At 42.4% G+C, this 20,698-nt stretch overlaps 1 protein-coding gene across 1 annotated transcript; it reads right to left on the reverse strand.

The window, feature by feature from the left end:
• Window positions 1–5,870: 5,870 nt before the first annotated feature.
• On the reverse strand, window positions 5,871–19,654 carry tmem200a (transmembrane protein 200A). The gene is made up of 5 exons (XM_029425790.1): window positions 19,001–19,654; window positions 9,327–9,458; window positions 8,724–9,022; window positions 7,976–8,139; window positions 5,871–7,323 (listed from the first exon to the last, which is right to left on the reverse strand). Exons 2-5 carry the CDS (start codon window positions 9,449–9,451, stop codon window positions 6,229–6,231), a joined length of 1,683 nt encoding a protein of 560 aa, XP_029281650.1. The 5' UTR covers window positions 9,452–9,458; window positions 19,001–19,654; the 3' UTR covers window positions 5,871–6,228.
• Window positions 19,655–20,698: the final 1,044 nt, after the last annotated feature.

A 20,698-nucleotide genomic window follows, 5' to 3' on the forward strand; every position in this document is an offset into this window, starting at 1 on the left:
GCCAAGGAGTTGACACACATTGCACACTGGCGGCATCTTGACACGCGTCACAAGTTGGCGGGTGTCGAGACATAAAAAACAATGGGTGCCGGCGTTTTGACATGCATCATATGCTGCTGGTGTGTGTTTGCCTTCCGGCCTTAATATGTGTCAAGCTCCAAAAATCCTGCGTCCTATTCTTCCAATAATGCAACTTGATAACATATTTTCTTAGACTCTATTATAAAGATGGTTTTGCTGCATAATTACTGTCTTTTTTACTGTCCATTGTGAGTACGATAATGTTTTAGAAGTGCAAAGCTGAATCGATGAAGTGCTCTATTGAACTCCTCACCTCCAGTTTTGAAGGATTTCTGTTAACAAATGATTTCTGAAAGAGAAAGGTCACGAGTTCTGCACCATAAATCCCACCCCTCTGTTGGAAAGTTGCTAAAATACGATAAAATAAATACTACGTAATGAGTTTATACGCTAAACGCCTTGAAGATGAAGCTGGAAAGGTCAAAGCCAGCTTTAGAACTTGAAAGCTGTGATTAACACAACAGGCTATTTTGTCAAACGCTAGTATTACTGAGTACATCTCGCTTCCACCATCACGTCACCACAAGCTCAGTGGAAGAAGCCTCCAGGCTGACAGTACGACATCAATTATTACTTCAGTCTGCGCTGTATTCTTCTTTACTACTGTAGCTTTTTCAGAACTATTCCTCTAAAGGGATTGGAGCGTTTTTACTAACCACCAGCAGACACGGGACAAATTCAGGTCAAGCGCATCAGATAAATAGTGCTGACCTTCCCATGTCCATTATCACTGTGGGAGCAGCAACCAATTGGATTAACTCCAGGATAAAAGCTCTAATTTACTGTTTGGATTATTATTATTATTTTTGCCTTCATTTAATGCCCAGCTATTAGAGGTAATATTGTTTCCAAGAGCTCAATTTGTGCGCGTGTGTGAGTTTACTCTTCAGGCAGGGGTCCAGAGAACATCTCGGGCTGCTATGGCAACAAGACTGGCACCCCCACTGCCGCCTCATGGCAAGCGCACAAACACAGATAGATGCACGAACACACACACTCGCACACTGGAACTATCACCCCAAGGCGCCTCCAGTGACACACACTGCAGGGAGACTCGCTTTTCTGCTTAATTACATCCGATTCAGTGCAAGGGGACGAGGAGAGAGTGGCAGAGGGGTCAACATGACATAAAGACAACATGGCACTGAGCTGTTTTTATAACAATGGCAGACGCATTCAGTCAGCTGTTTGGGAAGGGAATGACCTTTGACACTAGAGACTCCCCCTCTATTCTGTAGCAGTGATTCATAAAAGTACTCAGAATAACTTCCTCCTCAACATAGTGAGTGGAGTCAGAAAGGGATTTAGACTGATTGACATTTCAGTCGCAGTTTGTTGTCTGAACATTGTGGAAAGTAATAAGAAATCCGGTGTGATGATATAAACATTTACTGTTTCCTTCCTTATCAGAAAATATGAATAATAGAGCATTCACCGCTCTAGAACCAATATGTTACTGACTGGATGACTCACTTCCATTACTAATTCAGCAACGCTCATCCCAAAACGAGACGCGTTGTTATTTTCCGTGGCAGCTGTGCTAATGCAGTTCGCTCTCCGAGCAGCCATTTTCCTCTTGCTAATATGCAAACCGTTCAATTTACCCTCCAGATGTTGTGTCATTAGTCTGTTTGTTAGCTGAGTAAGTCAGTAAACTGCCCACATCTCTGCTGTTTGTTACTGGCAAAAACACGAGGGCATAACGCGCGCACACACACACACACACACACACACACACACACACGATGTTGTCGTCCCTGTTTTTTCACAACACATGCTCAAAAGAAAGAGAAATAAACACGAAAAGAAAACCCTGGCTTTACTGCGAGAATAAATAACTGCGAGTATGAAGAAGCAATCCTCTCTCTGCCTCCTGTAACCAGGGAGAGCTCACCTGAGCCTCAGCTTTTCAAAGTCATTCGTTTCTATTGATGTGGATATAAATATGTGATCGAGGTGGATGTAGCGACGGTCATTTGTGTGTGCGAGCCACACTGGTGAGTTGATTACAGTCTTATACCTTCCTTCACTCCCAATGATAACGATAATTTCAAAACAATGATTTTGAAACCTTTTCTTTTCTGCTCCCTGTTGAGTCCAAACTGACAGGTTTTTTTGTAGAATATTGTGCAGAGTTTCTGTAGTTGCCTCTCTTTTCTTTGTCAGTGCAGCCGTGGTGGCTTTCACTGCTCAGTGTACTCCCCAGTTCTTATTCTGTTTATTCCAGACTGCTCTGTGAAACTAACGTCACTCTCTGCACAACAGTCTATCTCTCAATACTTTCCCTGTCTTTGGCATTCAGTTACGAGACATGGACACAAATATACAGTTTCATTTTTAGCCTCGCGGCATGACTGTGTCAATTTCAGTCTGTTGATTCAAATTTGGTACAAATATAAACGGTGCCCAGAGGAAGAATCTTACACACTTTGGTGATTCTAAACTAATATTTCTTCTCATGCCAAAGATTTTACTGATCCAGTTATTTGGTCGGTTGGTCCAGACTATAACATCTCAACATCTGCGTGATGGATCTGCTCACGTTCAAGGCCCCCACACAATGAATCCTAATGACTTTGATAATCCTCTGATTGTTTCACAATTGTAGAACAACTGTATGAATTGCCATACAACTTTGTACAGACATCCCCCTCAGGATGAATTGTAGTAACTGACGGTTCTGCTTCAGTCGATAAATAGAAAAAGTTAAAAGATTTAAATCCTCACGCACATTATATCAATTTGCAGAATATTGCGAGACTGTCAGTCCTTCCAAAAAGGACTCACAGTCCCTCAGCTAGCTGAAGTGTGTGACACAGCCGAGGAGGTGAGAAGGCACGAGCTGTCTCTCCAGTACACATCAGCTCGTGATTGAACAAATACCCAGATGAAGCAGAGCTCCTGCTCTGTTGTGCCCCTCAGAGAGAAGAACACTGAGATGTGGATACACCACCTTACAGATTACACAGAAAAGGTACCTTGCATTTAGATTCTCTGGATTTATTGCACACAGAAAAGCATTGGGAACATTTGCTTTAATTGCGTCCATTACTGAGCCATCCGTTTTAACGGGAGATGCACTTAGCAACCAAGATGTAGAGACAGGAAGTCCGGTATCCCAAGTGCCTCTTGTGCCCTGGATGATGATGCAACATTCAGGGGGAAAAAGCTGTGAGGTCTTTAGGGTCACGATTATCTAGGTCTTTATGATAGTGAATGGATTGTAGAACAGACACATGGTCAATAGTGTATCCTAATGTTTCCTGGCAACAAGATCCTCCAACATTATGTGAGTAAAATGACACTGCCAACTGCTGAAGGAAAGCTTCAATGGGACGAGGCACATTTTAGTGTACCTGCCTGATGTTAATTGGATGCAACATCATCCATCTCTGCTGTCTAAATATGTTTCTTGCCTTCAGAAAGAGTTAGGGTTACATCGGTGCACTCGGTAACACAGGATGAGACAGCATCAGCAGCCTCCTGCTTTTCAACTGCATGGGAAGTGCTTTTGTGCGTCTATATTTGCATTTGAGGAAGAATATGTATGTATGTATTCATGTTAGTAAAATGTTTGGACCTTCTGTGTGTGTGTGTGTGTGTGTGTGTGTGTGTGTGTGTGTGTGTGTGTGTGTGTGTGTGTGTGTGTGCGTGTGTTCAAACAGCTATGGAGCATATGTTAATTAATAATAATAAATGTATTTTATATAGCGCTTTTCAAGACCTCAAAGCCGCTTTATAATAGTAGGGGAAGTGGGGGGAGGGGGAGGGAAGAAAGGGAAAAAGAAAATAATAATAATAATACGGTTAACAGGAGGGCTTGCTGGGCTAATTGATGATGATTCATCCGGACCTTTGCTTATTGTATACATGGTACAAAGAGAGAAGGAGGAATAAGGTAGGTGTGTGTGTGTGTGTGTGTGTGTGTGTGTGTGTGTGTGTGTGTGTGTGTGTGTATACCCAGGAGATGCTGCGGCCTCCCACTGACCTCTGAGAGAAGCTCCTATGTGTGAATCCTTGTGTAGGAATCAGCATTGGTTGAACACACAAAAAAACCTTTCAGTGAAAATACAATTTATTTTGGACATTGACCCATAAACAGCTGAGAACCGGTGAAGAAGCTTTCTGGCAAGTTTCCTCCACTCTGTCATTTTTAAAAACGCATGTGGTGTTGATGTTTTATCTTTCATTGTGTTGCATTAAAAGGTAGCACAGAGGATGTTTAACTACATTGATAAAATGTGTTAAAATGACAGTGTCTTTAAGGTAGCTGGCAAACCAAACAGAACCTGGTACAGAGATGTTGGGAGCAATTTCACACGTTCAGTTTGGGACAAGCCTTGTTAAAATGTTAACGACAAAATGCGCTGAGACATTATTACTATGTTGCTCAGTAGCCGAATTCCTGAATTCAAACCTGCAGTCGAGTCTTTAAACGAGGACAGCATGGCTCACTTTTTAAAGTCCAACTGAAATCACAGTTCACAAGTCATCATATTTTTGTCGTCAAATATGTTTTTGGAATTCATTGTCTAACCGGAGCAAAGTTATATTTGCAGGTACGTCTACATTCTGTTCAATGCGCTGCAGTTGAGCAGCTAATTGAATATCTAGCCTGCAAACGGATGAATGTTTGCTGTACAAGGACAAGACTTGCATGTTCAATTGTGTACGTTAGATAAGAAGGAGAGTTTAGCTGGGAGGCTAAAGGGGAAGATATGAAAAATGCTATTTCATTTCAGTTGGACTTCACTTTTACAGCTTACTGGATTTATACAGATAGTATACACATTATAAATGTGATGATTTACTGTTGGCTCGAGTGCGACACAGATTTCTGTTTAAAATATTGTTGTTTGACATAAATCAATCACAAGTCATTTATGGAGTCGAAATGCCTCAGATGTGATTATTATTTGTCATTATTTTGTCAGAGAGCATTGATTGATTCAAATGAATCTCTAATGAAAATACACACATCATACTTCTGGCCGTACTCAACACTATAAATATTCAGCTTTCTCTAATACTGAATAAGTTTGTGAATAGCTCTAACATATGAATAATAAACTGCATATCCTGAGTGAAATCAATCAATACAAAGACTATGCCTGTTTCAGAGCTACATACTGTAGAGATTGTTGCTTGTAGTTTTCAGAAGCGGAAATACAAAACTGAACTATAGTTCTTGGGGAAGGGCAGCAACATTGTGTCTGCAGGGCAGCATGGACTCCGTTATTGTATTTTGCCGCCTGCAGCGTCTTGATTTAACTTATATCTGGGCTGTAGCGTATTGACATCATAGTAACTGGTTTTGTCCGACTTATGTGGATCTCTAACAAACAAACATGAACCACCCTTAAAACAAATACTCTACCACTATATCTGTGTGTTTTGGAGCTTGTTTGCCTTTACATGATCTTATAAAGGTTTAAACCATCGCCCTTAGTTGAACACGATCATTATCAGCCTCAGTACGATTACGACCATGTTAAGCAAAGATCATTGATATTACTATTATTGTCTCAGAGCTTCTTCTTTTCGAATATTAAACGAGTCATGCTCATTTCTCAGGTTGTGCCTAGATCTAGTTATAAAAGATTTGCCTTTGCGTCACTGCCACCCGCTGAGGAAGAAACTTGCTAAAAGCGTTTCCAGTGTGTCCTTGAATGAAACCTTGTAACATATTAAGGAAAAGCTATTTCCAAAACCTGTTATAATGGAACAGTATTGATCCTCAGGCCACAGGGTTGAGATCCTGTTAAAACTATTTTTACATAAAGTAGACGGATGATGTAATGTGATTTATTTTTATTGATCCCTGTAGGGAACCTCTCTCTCCACAGAGGTCACAAGTCAGGGTCAGATACAGGACAGCACCTCTGGACCCGGTATCGCAGGCAGCTGGCGTCTTGCAGTCAGTCGAAGGCCTGAACCTTCGACTGATCTGAACAAGATGATCCCCCTACCCCCTGCTCTCCAGTCCGCTGCTAAGTGTCTTTGAAACCACGTTTGAGTTTGCTCTCGGGGGTACAGCTGTTAAACTCATCAGCTTCCCCCTGACACAAACGCACTGTACACTTATACAGTCTGAAAAGCAGTTTACAGAACAGGACAGAACTGTCTTCAACTTTAAGTTTAGTGTCTTCAGAATCGAGTCTCAGAGCTGCCCCTCTTCAGCGTGCTGCTGTTAAACTCGTCATGCTCAAAACTCAGATTATTATGCGATCTCGATATCATGAGCAGCTTGTCCCGCTTGCTGTAGTCACACCTTGCAGCCCCATCCAGCAGCCGCTCCCCTTGCTCTTCCCTGTCCTCCAGCCGCATGTAGCCTTTACTGCTGCCCCGGTTGCCACCGGTACTACGGCTGCTGTTGCTACGGTCGAGGCGGGGCCAGCTGGGGTGCTTCCGCTGCTCCGGGTGCACGCTGAGCATGCTCGGCCCGCGCTCCAGGTCCAGAGATTTGGAGTGGCTGCCGAGCATGTGCAAGGAGGAGTTGGAGCCAAAGTCGCTCCTTGCTGCTCCCGGGGAGAGCCAGCAGCCTGAGGTAGAGGAGGGAGCAGGGGAGAGGGAGCAAGAGGAGACAGAGGAGCAGTGAGAGTAAGAGGAGGCCGAGTTACTTCGGTGTAAGCCCGGCGGTTTGGAGGCCTTGGCAACAGATGCTACGGGAACTACCAGAGACTCCATGGAGCTCAGAGGCATTGACCTCTCTCTGTCTCTCCTCTCGCCTCCTCTCTCTTCCTCAGTAATCGCCTCCATCTCCGGTTCATCAATAACGCAGTTGTTGAGTTTTATAACAGGGAGAGTAAATGCGGAGATAGAGGAGGAGACAATAGAGCGTGCATGGTGTCCTCCCTTCTCCCCATCTCCGTCCACCGACCACTGGTGGCGCACTGAATCAGAGTGAGCCAGCCCGAGCCCCGGGCCGCAGAGGGAGCGATCCTTGTACAGCGGTGCCAGCAGCCCCGCAAAGCTACAATCAAACTTAGCCTGCCCCCCGTGTCTGTGAAACTCCTCGTCCCCTAACAGCACCTCTTCCTCTTCTGTCGACCCTCCTGCCCGAGAGGAGAACGCCAGCAGGGAGTTACTGCCCAACCGGCCTGCGTTATCACCTCCGAAGGCTCGAAGATCCCCAACTTCTCTTGCATAGGCGCTGTTGCGGTGATGGTGTTGTTTTTGCTCTTTCTGCCTCAGGCGATGGATGTCAATGACGGTGGAGTACATGTCTCTCATGTGGATTATCTAGTGCAGAAGAGAAATATATCATCAGTAGTAGCAGAAGTATTCCTTTTTGGATTACCTGAGAATATGTTTAATATTCCGTTATAACATATGATTCTGTGTGTCTGAGGTTAGTGACCTTGGAAAACATGTTTCTCACATGGAATACCTGGAAGGGGTGGGGGAGGGTTAATGTGACCAAGGAAGGGGAAGAGAGGGCATAAGAGCAGAAGAAATGCAATCAGAGGAAAATTGCAGGGATAGAGATGCAATGAGGTTGGCTGAAATATGATTTGCATGCGAGTTATGTAGAGATAATGAATATGGATGACTGCACTGTGCATGCCCCTCAGTTTGTAGAGCGTGGAGGAAGAACTGAAAGAAGAATACGGAATCGGGGAGGAATATTAACTAAATATTCTATTGACTCATGTTGCAGAATTGAAACACCTGTTTGAAATTGTCCTTCATAACCTTATGAAGAACCAATTTCTGCACGAATCAGTCTTTCACACCTTGCAAGGCAATATCAGTTCTGTTTATATTTCCTGGTACAGCTTATTGGCTTATCGGCATGTAGACCCCAATAATCCACTGACAACTAGTATTTAATGTCTCCAGCGTCAGGTAGCCACTGATGCATGTCCCAGTATGTGTATGATTTCAGCCCTACCTTAGTTTCTCTGTCTCTGTTTTCATGAAGAATGGCATTTGCACAGATGAAGATGAAAATCCCAATGCCCATGGTGAAGGGCCCGAACATCTTCATCCGCTCAGAGTGACGATGCTGTTCCAGGAACCGCGTCAGAGCGCCCCCAGTCTGCTTGGAGGGCGAACCTACATGCAGAGCACATTGACTGTATGAGCTTCAATTCAAGGAATTTGGAATTAAATAAAGCACATACCAGATAAGTGTTTAGAGAGATTCCAGAGAAACTGTCCATTTTAGAAAATCAACATTCAACATTTCATTCTGGAAAGTGAAGCCAATGCAGAAGTGCCTTAAACATGTCTTCTTTCTAATGGCCAGCAGGGGGCGACTCTACAAGCAAAAAGAAGTCAGATTGTATAGAAGTCTATGAGAAAATGATCCTACTCTCACTTGGGAAACAGCTTCCAAATGAGTTCATGGTTTCAATCAATAGTTTCAAGGTGTGCTTTAGGGCAGGGGCTACCTTATGATTGACAGGTCACTAACAGTGTTGTCTGGTTTGGGTGTTCTGTGTTTTAGGGTTAGGGTTAGGGTTGTCTTAGAACTTTAACCCTTTCACAGTGTGTAATTAGTTAATGAAAGTAACACGTTGGTCTCCTGAAAATGTCTTGTTTAATGTTCTGTTGTACTTAGTTCCACCTTCTTGTGTTCTGAACCACTTTAATTATTAAACAAACCTGAATAACTTTTAATTTCTTTGTTCACTTACCTTGCACATTATGGCTTGTGCTGGAGTTAGCCATGTCCTTGTCTGTGACGACCATCTTGGCTCCATTTCCTTCTCCTGTGGCAGATGTTTTAGCTCCGCCAGCAGTTGCTGTCTTAGATCCTCCTCCTGTCGGCGATCTGGCCGAGGGCATGGTTTTACTCTGCGGCCAGTAACCCAGCGTCGCCATGCCGATCCCTACTGACAATATGACCAGTCCCAGGACAAGGAAAAACCCGGAGGCAGAGTAGAGGCGGAGCCTACCGCGTACTATCACAACATCGGTGCGTCGCTTCCGCTTTCTATATGAGAAGAATGGAAATTGTTGTTTTTGGAATATGTTTAATGACATCATTACAGCCAGCATACAAAACATTTACAGAAACTGCCAAGCATTTGCAAGGACCATACACATGGCACACATTATGTTTTCGTGAACAGTTAATACTGCCGTTTTTTAAACATTAAAACCAGTGTCGCTCATGAATCACATTAAATGTAACCGCTTCCTGTTGCCCAAAGTAGTTGATGGAAAAAGCACATTTGCAAATACAGGTCTGAGTAATCTTTGTTTTTATATGGAATTCATAAAAGGAAGATAATTACCTGGGGGCAGCTTCGGGGGCGTTTCCCAGGCCTGGCGATGTAGGTAAGGCCCGGTTATGAGAGCGGGCGGAGTCTTGGCGTTTTAGCTTAGCCAAGCCTGTTAGCACACCTGCTGCTGCAGTCATACTTAACCTGTAGACACACAGGCAGAAGCAAATTAGTAATGAGTTAAAAGTGTACTGTATGCATCCCCAGCATCCGTTGTGTGCATGTCACGAAACAACCACGGACGGACAGTTTGTTTGGTCTTTCGTACACACACTCCAAAAGATGGAGCTGAAAAAAAAGGATTCCAACATCAATTTGATAGAGGCACAGATGCAGATATATTCACATGAAAAAAAATACTATCAACAGCCATATGCAAAAACACGTCTAGGGATGCACATATGCGTTTCAGCATAACCAAAGTCTCCCAGGTGCTTTGAATATAAGAGTATAAGAGGTGTAAGAGATAGGAGGTGTAATATTCAGAGTGCAGCGTCTCTCACAGCTGAGCAGCTCTATGGCTCTTCTTGTACGCTGGCGTGTCACACATTCAGCAGTGACTTATGAAAAGCTGCAGGTGACAGGTTGTTGTTTTTTTACACTTTTACAAGGAAAGTGTGTCAGACGTTGGGTTAGAGAAATGTTGTTTACAGTTTAGCTCTGATACAGATGTGAGCACACAAACATGTACAGTACAATCTCGTCCGTTTACTGGTGAGGTTTTTGTCGCACGTGTGTGTGCATACTGTGCGTAGTCATACGTTTACTCCTGCTGGACGTTTGTTTAGTGCATTCCTCCTGTGTGTGTGTGTGTGTGTGTGTGTGTGTGTGTGTGTGTGTGTGTGTGTGTGTGTATGAGAGAGATATACAGGAAACTAGGTGCTAAGAGATATATACAAATAGAAAGCAAAGAGAAACACATTTGGCTTGTATTCTTGGATAGTTTAATTCAAATCTGTCATTTATATTTTTGGCATTGTTGTCGTTATTTACGTTGGTGTTGCAGTTATAAAATTGGAAATACAATGCAGCAATTATGACATAATAATAAAATGAATCATAGTCTCTCTGCTCACCAGCTGCTCGGATGTCTATTAATAGTTATTTACGGAAAGAGGGTTTAAAACAAACATTTGATTTTTAAATTCCTGTTAATCTGGGCTCACATTAGCACTAAAAGGATTAAACAGACTTTATTTCATGTAGAATAATTGAGGTGGATGGCAATTTCAAGTATTCTTCTTCAGGTCAAATTCGGGACAAAGTCACTGCATCGGTGAGGGTTAATTGGCTGTTTTTGTTGGGTTGCCATGTTGATACTTCTGCTCGAGAACTTTAACATTTTGGGTGAAAATATGAAAGTACATTTCACCACAGTGATCCCCAGAAGTGGAGGCGTCGAGTAGAATCACCAGTGGACATTCGTAAGATGATTAGAATCACCACCATGTGAAATTTTAAACATTTTTACATCATTTTCTTGCTCCCACTCACATTTAACATAGTTATGTTGTCCACAGACATACTTTCTATTACCGTCAAATTTCTCTTACTTTCCTGTTAAGAGAAAAATATGACAAGTCAACTCCAGATGCACCAAACGTTCTCATCCATCCTCCTGCCCTTACCCAGTTTATCATTAGCATAGGAAACGCCTCCTGAACACTATATAAGGGCGGGTGTTGGGCCGTGTGCAAATGCTCACACATGCCCAAGAATTGTAGAGATGCCACCAAAAAAAGTCTGTAAGGAGAAGAAGAACTTCAGCAGTAGTGAAATTGAATTACTGTAAAATAAACCTACACATGTGATTTTTGAAAGTGTCAGTACTGGTGTTACTGGAACAGCATCTCAGAGCAGAATGTGAGCCGTTCAGAAGCTGAACACACAACATTTGTTCGTATATCGCTTCCTGGATTAGGCCCATTGTGCCTTTAAGACACTGGATTTACCATCTGAAATATTAGCTTTCAATCATTTTTATTATCAGTGTTCTGTGCCGTGTGCACGTTTGTGTATGTCTATAAGAGGATAAAACAGATTTAGCATTGGGAAGAACACACTCGTGACCTTCGTCTGTTTCCACAGCTCTCTCTCTTGCTTCTTCCAATAACACACTATCTGTTAATCTCTTTCATCCATTTCACCCTCAGTCTGTGTGCTAATGCATTCTGGTTGTGACCCTGAATAATTTTCCTCCCTCCTTTACCTCCATCCAAGATGACTTTCTCATCTCTTTGTGTTTGTCCTTCTCCTCCCCCGATCCACTGTCCCCTCAGATCCATTTTGAATCCGTCTCTAATTGAAATGTTCGTCTGTCTGTCTGTCTGTCTGTCTGTCTGTCTCTCTCTCTGTGTCTCTCTCTCTCTCTCTCTCTCTCTCTCATTCTGCATGCTTCAAAGCAATAAAGTCCACTTTAAGATTCCGAACCAGACAAAGAGTTTTAGTATTCAAAGTAAATGAATCAAACACAGGACCAGACATTCTCTCCTCCTACCCTCGTTTCTCACATCTTCATGTTCTTTACATGTCAATCATCTTATTGGTAATACTGCTGTATGAAAGTGCTTCGCCACAGATGGTGAATCACACAAGGACAAACACAACCGGCCTTGTTTCTCGGGTTTTTCTGCGCTCCCTCTCACTCTCTCTCTCTCTCTCTACTTGATTCTCTCCTCTTCGCTCCTTGGTGTGCGTCAAATGGGAACCCACACAATGTTTCAAGAACAGGGGGAGAGATCTCCTCCGTTTACAGACGGACAAGGAAGGGATGGATTGGAGTATAGGGGAAGGATAGAGGAAAGGAGAGGGATGTAGAAGCACTTTTTTTTTTTTACATCACTGCACTTAAGTTGGTGCAGGACTGAATCATGAGTGTAATCTGAAAGCCTGTACAAAAAGATGAACAGTAAAGAAAAATATGGGCAAAGTGGAGCGAATAGAAAGGCCAGACAATAAAGGAGAGTGCTTTATCCTGCCAGTTCTGACAGGACAGGGGCAGAAAACAAGCCAAGTGCATCTGTCTTTTTAACAAGGAAGGAGTAAGAAACGAGCGCAGAGAACAGCAACGCTGTGGAAACAGACACACCAGCCGCCTAATGAGAAACTACTTAGGCTCTGACACAACACGACTCTCCGCTGTGGAGAATGTGCAGTGACAACATGAAACGACAAATTAGTATTCAGTTACCGTGTTCAACACCTAACACCCAATCAGGGGGTCTGTGCTCATACTGTATGGGAACCTCTTTTTTTGAATGCAGAATATGTATAAAAACAAATCCTTCAGTTTGTTATGTTCAAGCCCTTTAAAGAGAGACACATTTGCCCCGTTTCCTGCAACACTGTTGCCTCTTTTTTTGGGTAAATTACTCGCACGTTGATCATACACAAACACTGTATGTCACTCACAACTTATAAATACTGCGAAATCCACCTGCTCCATTTTCCACTCCATCGCCTTAATATGCAGTTTCCTAAATTAGTGTTTAATGAATCATCAATTAGCCTCCGTGTGATAACCCTAATACTAACTAAATTACTCCTGCCGTTTATCTTCTCAAACTCACAGCAAGCCAAGAAAACTACGGAAATAATTTGATATGCCTCCAACCCTCAGGGAGCAGATGTATTGTGTTACTGGAGACACATTTAAACACATGCACACAAACATGTCCTCTACATCGTAATGCCTCCTCTGTGATATTATCTATATTGTCTATAGGAGACGTCACGTGATGGATTGTCCCTATAGCAACTACATGTGCTGCTTCTAGGTGGCACGTTTCTATAGCAACTACCAGCTGTGTGCACAGGAATGACAGGTGTATCATAATAACACTAAATTCTTGTATAAATGCATTTCTCGTGTGTCATTTAGATTAATTTTTATATTCAGGCAAAAACGAGCCATTATGTCTTAGCACAGGGTTTGGAAGGATTTCACTCCACCTCAGCCGTCACTTTCAAAAAGGAGTGATTGAGAGGGGGGGAGGAAAGGAGGAGACAACAAAGGATGAAGGATGCTGGAGTAGAAATGGAAGGGGGGGGGGGATTGGGATGAAATGAGAAGAGGAGGTGGTGAAAGGGAGACACCAAGGATGAAGAGAGAGGATGAGAGAAAAAGAGAGTTTGGCATTAAAGGTGCTTGCTAGAAGAAAAAAAAACTGTTTTTTTTGCACTCAACATTGACGCGTTAGCATCGCGGCGGGTGTTAATTACATCTTGTTTGTGCGATTTGTGCGGAAGCGCTACACATTAGAGAAAAGGATGGAGAGTGTGGAAGAGGAAAGAGAACAGGACAGGTGGGGGAGAAAGCCAGAAAGAGCAGACATAGGGACCAGAGGAAGACGGCCAGAGAGAGCGAGAGCGAGAGAGAGAGAGAGAGAGAGAGAGAGAGAGAGAGAGAGAGAGAGAGAGAGGTTTTGATCGTCATGTAACAAACTCTAGAGACTTTTTTTTACTCAAGAAGCACGCTGAGAAAAGTTTGCCTCAAATGACTCACCTCAGTGAACTGTATGCTCACAAGAAAGGCACCTAATGTGACACAGATATGGTAAGAAGGAAAGCAGCAAGGAGAGATGTAATGAGAGAGGAATGAGCAGGGTAGGGAGGGAGCAAAAAGTTCATCCATTATGTCTACCATTATAGTTACAATGTGTTTTTGTTATAAACTGCTCTAGTAAGGTTTGCTGAGGCCAAATGACTCTAATAAATGTGAACTGTGCCCGTGTTTTCTTTCCCCCACCTGAGCTGTATTCAAATGGAGAGACAGACCCGTCTCCCCTGCTGCTGCAGTTAAGGTCACCCGCCACGATATAATGGAGCTGGGAGAACTCCCCTCAAAACAAAACAACACAACACAAGCACTATGTTGTTGTTACTTGTTTGAGCATCATGGCCAAATTTGAGTTTTGGTAAATATTAAAAAATAAAGTGAGTTTGTTTAGTTTCTGATGGAAATCACTTGCAACAATATCCAATCATTATTCCACCTGCTCTTGACATCGCTTTCAACTTGAAATACTGAAGAGACTGTCAAGCATTTTGATGCCCCGGTCACACTTAAGTACTTAATTTACATGAACACCTACACCCCTGCCGAGCACAATCATTATAGGCCGAGTTCAGGATGCTGGAACGAAGAATGTCACACTCATTTCTTTTGATAAGAATTAATTCAAGTGTAATCCTTAATATTTGTTTTCTTGTTATTTAAGTATCTCAAAATCTCAAATCTCAAAACAGACCTAATTTATTCAGCTGGACATCTTGATGTTAGGTCAAATAAATGAAAGTATAGTAGACCATAATAAGTAGTTTAATATAATATATAGTATAGTATGATGTAGGATAGTGGACTCACTGTCTAAGGACACATTTTGTATGTCTGTGTTAAAGTATTCGTGCATGTTTCATGTTAACTAAAGTGTGTACACTTTATATTACATTAATCACTTTACCAGGAAATGCAGTAACAATCGGCTTTGGAAATCCTCTTAGTGTGTGCCCTTCCAAAACCCCAACCATCCACCTTTAATGGAAGAAGTTCACGTGATCCCTTTTATAGTGTCCATGTTTGCTTTTTGTGCGTTCCCAGGTTTTATTTTTCAGACAAATAAGCTCACAAATGGGATGCTTTTTGGCAGCAGTGTGGAATTAAATCCCTTTTGATAAATAATCATCAGCATTGTGGCTATAATGACTAAGTGAGTAAAGGCAAACAAGAGAAGAGCTAGAGCAGGTCGGGTAAAAAACATCACTTTACTGTAATGCAGCCTTTAAAACCAGGATATTACAATATCCATAATCTAAGATGATATGTACTCTCATAAATTTATATTGATATAATATCGATATATGGCCCAGCCTTAACCCACAGCTGCCATAAACACACTAATGGAGGAGTATTCAAAACTCACCCTTCTTCAATTACGACACATTGATAACAAAACTGTTTCCTGTGAGGGATAATCTTACGATGTTTCATTTCATAAAGTATGTTATCATTGCTTACTTGAAATGAATGTGAACTGAAACCAGTGTCTGCCTACAGGGTGAAAAGTGGTCACCACAAACCTCAATTTGAACAGGAACTGTAGTTCTAATGTGCCGTCACATGAAAGACTATTAGTATTAGTATGCTTCACTCGGCAGTATGCAAGAGGAAAGGCGTCCCAGAGAGATGAGATGACATGTGACACAAAGCTGTGACATGGATTACCACCTGAATTACCTTACAGCAGGAGCTGATCTGTTTTGGTTGGGTGTAAATTACTTTTTTGATCCCTGAAGTGTCATTTTCTGTTTGCTTTTTAAAGGCAGCTGCACACCCGTGAACACAACTGGAAATGTTTGAGGAGGAACCGCCATCTTGGATTGAACTTCGGAGTCTGCAGTGATGGGATATATTAGACATGATATTAAGCAGTCATATTTATTAAGCTTTTTCTGGCATAAGAAAAGTCCTACAAAAATACGTCCTTGCTGCAGCACTCTATTAGAAACGGGTAATTACATGAAGGTGGGGGTGGTCTAGTGGTGCGGCTAACAAATACAACAGGTTGTGAGTTCAATACCAGGGCTGCAACCATAGAGCCCCTGAGCAAGGGACTGTCTCTGTAGCTAGTTCACTGTCAGTCACTCTGGATAAGAGCGTCTGCTAAATCAGGGGTCCCCGACCGCTGCGGACCAGTACTGGGATGTGGAACCTTTGGTACCAGGCCGCACAGAAAGAATAATACAAGCTAAATGAGTGAATAACTGGAGAGCTTCTTTGAACTGGGGGAAAGATGATGAGACAGCAGAAGACTCAAACACTACCAACAAAAATAAAGCTGCATTTAAAAGAAAATACCAAGAGTCCTACTTAAATGACGGATTAATCGCATCAGGTGATTCACACGCTACAAGCCCGCTCTGTAATACGTGGCGACCAGCTCTCCAACGAAGCCCTGAAACCTTATAAATTGCTTTGCCACATGAAGACCAAGCACCCCGCATTAAAAGATAAGCCTTTGCAGTTTTTTTTTAAAGAAAAAGACGTGAACACGAAGGACAAAAGCAATTATTGAAGGCCGCCACTTCATCAAATGTGTCTGCACTGAGAGCATCGTTCTTAGTGGCTAACGCATTGCTAAAGCTAAGAAGCACTTTGCTATTGATGAAGAGTCCACCGATATTGACAAGGCAATAATGCTTATTATATTATATATATATATATATATATTACAATGTACTATAAAATGGAATAAATACATTAATAATTAAATAAGATGTTTTGCACTTTATTGTGTGTTTTTTTTACTTTACTTGATGCAGCGATCACATTCTCCAGTGCTGAGCTGGTTCACAATGTTCAACAATGTTTTGTAGAATCACAGAATCGTGTGAAATTGAATATGATGCCTTTAAGTTTGGTTCTGGCTGAGTAATCAGACCTCTGCATGAGCCTGATACAGCATCCTGACTGAAGTCTCTGCGCTTTGTGTACTTCTTTAAAGAAGCAGACCGCCATTTGATTTTTTTTGGGGGGGATTGAAGAAGTGTTTCATATTTATTTTCTTTGATCCCAAGATCCCCGCGCAGGAAAGAGGACAAGGAGGATATTTTATCAGAGGAATAAGAATGAGTAAAGGATGAGCAGATAGCGAGCGTGTGTGTGCATTGCTTTACTCCTACAGACTCACACGGTCAATAGTGAGTCATCTGTCTGGAGAATATGTCACTTTGTGTTTTCCAGATGACCTTTCGGCAGCATGTTTTCGGATGCAAGCACTCGAGTGTCAAATCCTGTACCCTCTTCACCATCTTGTTTTTTTTTTTATTTCCTCATCATTTTGATGATACATAGTGTTTTTGCTTTTTTTTAAAGTCTCGCATCCTTCACACTGAATCAGTGTCATTGCCTCATGTGAGAAATTTAGCTCTACTCAATTGAAATAAGCTTTGAATTGAATTATCAGATGCTCGTATGTGTGTGTGTGTGTGTGTGTGTGTGTGTGTGTGTGTGTGTGTGTGTGTGTGTGTGTGTGTGTGTGTGTGTGTGTACTGGAGTGATCCCCCTGTTGATTCTAGCAAGATGACTCACTCCGTCCCCCTCACACTCCGGTTTCCAGTCAGTCACCCACACTCACCTTGAGGCTCGAGTTGTCCCCTAACTCCCCTGCAGGAGTGGCGCCCAGACTGGTGTCCTGGGATCTCTGTGGGGTTCTTATTTGGGCCCACACTCTAAAGTTTCAGAAATAATTTAATTCCTCGCATTTAGTTTTCCATAAACAGCTCTTATTTATTAAATGTGTCCTTTAAAAGATTCTTAGCAGAAACGGGAATTATGTTTTAAATCAGAATATTTTCCTCAGATGGGGGGGATCTTTAGGATGAACTCTTATTATCAGGCCGTGTTCATTTCGCTAAGGAAAACTATAACTAAATATTTTCGTCAACACACAATGAGCACAGTCAGGAGGACTCGGAGTAACTTAAGGTAACGTTAACAATGACAACAACAAGGCTCGGGAGAAAGAAACAAGTTCATAAATAACAATATAATCTGATGATTTAAAATGTTTTTTAAAAACTAAACTAAATAAATAAACCGGACTAAGACTAAATAACAAAATGAACAGTATTGTCAGGTGGGGGTTTGCACATCTCCATGAGTCTTTGGAGTGAATCTCCCAGAAGGGTATTTAAACAGGATTATCACTGGATGCGTGTGAAGGAGGATTAGCTGATATGTCGCCTGACTTCTTAATGATTCTCAAATTAAACTCAGATGCATTCCTGCGTAGAGTGTTTGGCAGCGAAAGATGTTTCACAAAGAGCCATTTGGCTCAGTGAGTCACCCCTCGGTCCTCAAACAGCTCTCAAGGAGACAGTTACTCCCGATTCACCAACATGTAAATCACACTAAAGACAATAAAACTAGCGCCACAGTGTCTGTTGTTAAAGCCTCCCTCCACTCAAAAATGTATTTTGCTTATTGTTACTTCACTTGCTTGATGTTTGACCTTCACTCTGCAGGACGATGTATGTGACACTGGAAGACTGTTTTCACAATTGTCACTTTTTTGTGCTAACCTTAAATCTGAGCTACACGCAGGAGTTTGTGACAACTGGAAGCCAAACATTGTCCAAAATTAAACGTACACAAGTGTGACGTGGAAACGTAAAGGCTCCGGAAACATTGAGAATGGACTAAAGTATAAAACATCCTGTGCCCATCAGTTTCTGATGTTTTTTGCGGGAAAAACATCAGACACAAAGTAATATTTTAAACAGAGTATTTAGTGTCTTAAAACATGGGTGGAGTGGTTGCCGAAGGTACATTAAAAATGACTATTGACCCTTTAGGTTAAGGATGACCTTTGACCTATCTTTGAAAGCAGGAATATTGACATCACCTTGTTTGGCTATTAGAAGTTAATTATAATGAATCAATAAAACACACACACACACAAGAACATACAATATGCTGGCCTATTTTAGATCATATTTAAGCGCCATCAATAACAGTAGAAAGATGGCTAATAGAAGTATGTGAGGAGCAGATGTTAAACTTGCTCATTCATCAAATATTAAACAACACGTCATTAAATATGGATGAAAATAAAAAAGATAAGAGTGTAGAGCTGTCAACTTGGATAGTTTCGAGTTGTAGAAGTCAAACACAGCTCAGTTCTTACCTTTTGCAGAACGCCGAGTGTGTCCTTGTCACTGTGCCATTGGGCACGGAGGGGGATTAGGCTGGAACCTGGGGGAAGTGAAAAGCCATCTTCCACTTTGAAGGCTACTTCCACTGAAATGGCATACCGGAGAAAATTCAGCTGACAGGAAGCAGTTTGGCTCCCGTGCAGGGTTGGGAAACAGCAGCACAGTCCAGTTTGGGTTTGCGAGCTTTCGAATAGTCTACCTCGTTGACTTTATTCAGCGCGGAACACGTTTTCCGGAGAGAACGTGCGCTCAGGACAATGAGGGCGCTCCTTATTACGACTCGAGGAAAACCCTTAAAAACATTCCGCCTATTTTAAAGTCGTAAACGCCCAGGTTGTAATCCCCCTGTGGAAAAAATATCCCATGTTTCATTTGGGGGAGACCACAAAAGCAGCTGATGCGAAGTCCTTCCTCGCTGTAACGCGTAAAACTCTCGCTCTCCCGATATTCGCGTCCAAAAACTTGATTTCACGTCGTAGAAGAGAAAAAAAAAGATACAACTCTTCTCAAAATGTCAGCAGCACGTTGTTGCGTTTGAATAAGAAACGTTGAGCAGAGTAAACTGGCGAGTAAAGCGTGTTTTTTTCCCCTCTGAGCCGGAGACAGAGACGCGGCAGCTCCATCCAATTCCTCCAAAGCGCTTTGCTTGTGGGAATGTGAGAGGGTATCACTGAGGCGCGTGAGAGAGAGAGAGAGAGAGAGAGAGAGAGAGAGAGAGAGAGAGAGAGAGAGGAGAGAGAGAGAGAGAGGGAGAGAGAGAGAGAGAGAGAGAGAGAGAGAGATGGGAGTGAAGGCCTGGATTGGGTGTGTGTTTTTTGGAGTGTGTGTGTGTGTGTGTGTATTTTATGGAGGGAAACAAGGCACTGTGCCATGCTTTTCTTGTATGTGCAGGGCGCAGACGATAAGGGGATGACTGGTTTTGAGGAAACACAGAAGGAGCAGCCTTGGTGATGCTCAGCAGGGGGAAAATGGATCATCTTGTGATGTTAGATGTATTTATGTAGGAGCAGTAGGATTCTGAATACAGTATGCAAAGCTCAATGTGGGGAAAAAGTGTCTGACAGCGGTAATATTGGCATGAGTGACTCCTTGTGTGTTCATGTGAGATATACATGAAATGCCCAGAGGTTAAGAGTTATCAACGCACACAGAGCGTTGTGTTTTTGTTCAACTTTTCTGTTTCCACAAACACAAGAGAAAGGGGAGGGCGTGCAAAAACGTTGCAGATGTTGGCATGCGTGTCATTTCCTGTATTTACATGCTGGAGTTGATTCAATAAAAATATACCAGCTGGGGCGAGGTGAAGAGAATGTAAAACAGACATTTGGGCAGATTATAAGTGTTATAAGTGTGTGTGTGTGTGTGTGTGTGTGTGTGTGTGTGTGTGTGTGTGTGTGTGTGTGTGTGTGTGTGTGTGTGTGTGTGTGTGTGAGAGAGAGACACAGAAAGACCATTATTTGTTCAGATGGCTGAGATTAAATTGGCCAAAAAAAAAAGCAAAACACCCAGAGGGCAGAGTGGTACTGCTGCACATTTTCTGCACACATTTGTACACAATTATCCGCACATTGTGTTGGTCCTCGACCTTAAACCTGACCATAAGACACCTGACCCTAACTCCAACCTTAACTCTAACTCTAACAAACTCTCTGCACCACACACACATGCAC

This window comes from Cottoperca gobio, chromosome 24, assembly GCF_900634415.1.
Source record: "Cottoperca gobio chromosome 24, fCotGob3.1, whole genome shotgun sequence".
NCBI lineage: Eukaryota > Metazoa > Chordata > Actinopteri > Perciformes > Bovichtidae > Cottoperca > Cottoperca gobio.

Coding starts and splice junctions, on each gene's coding strand:
- tmem200a (XM_029425790.1), bottom strand. CDS start 9,451: ATGACTGCAGCAGCAGGTGTGCTAACAGGCTTGGCTAAGCTAAAACGC. Junction 9,023..9,326: donor GCCCCCGAAGCTGCCCCCAG/GTAATTATCTTC, acceptor CTTCTCATATAG/AAAGCGGAAGCGACGCACCG. Junction 7,324..7,975: donor ACAGAGACAGAGAAACTAAG/GTAGGGCTGAAA, acceptor CTTCTGCACTAG/ATAATCCACATGAGAGACAT.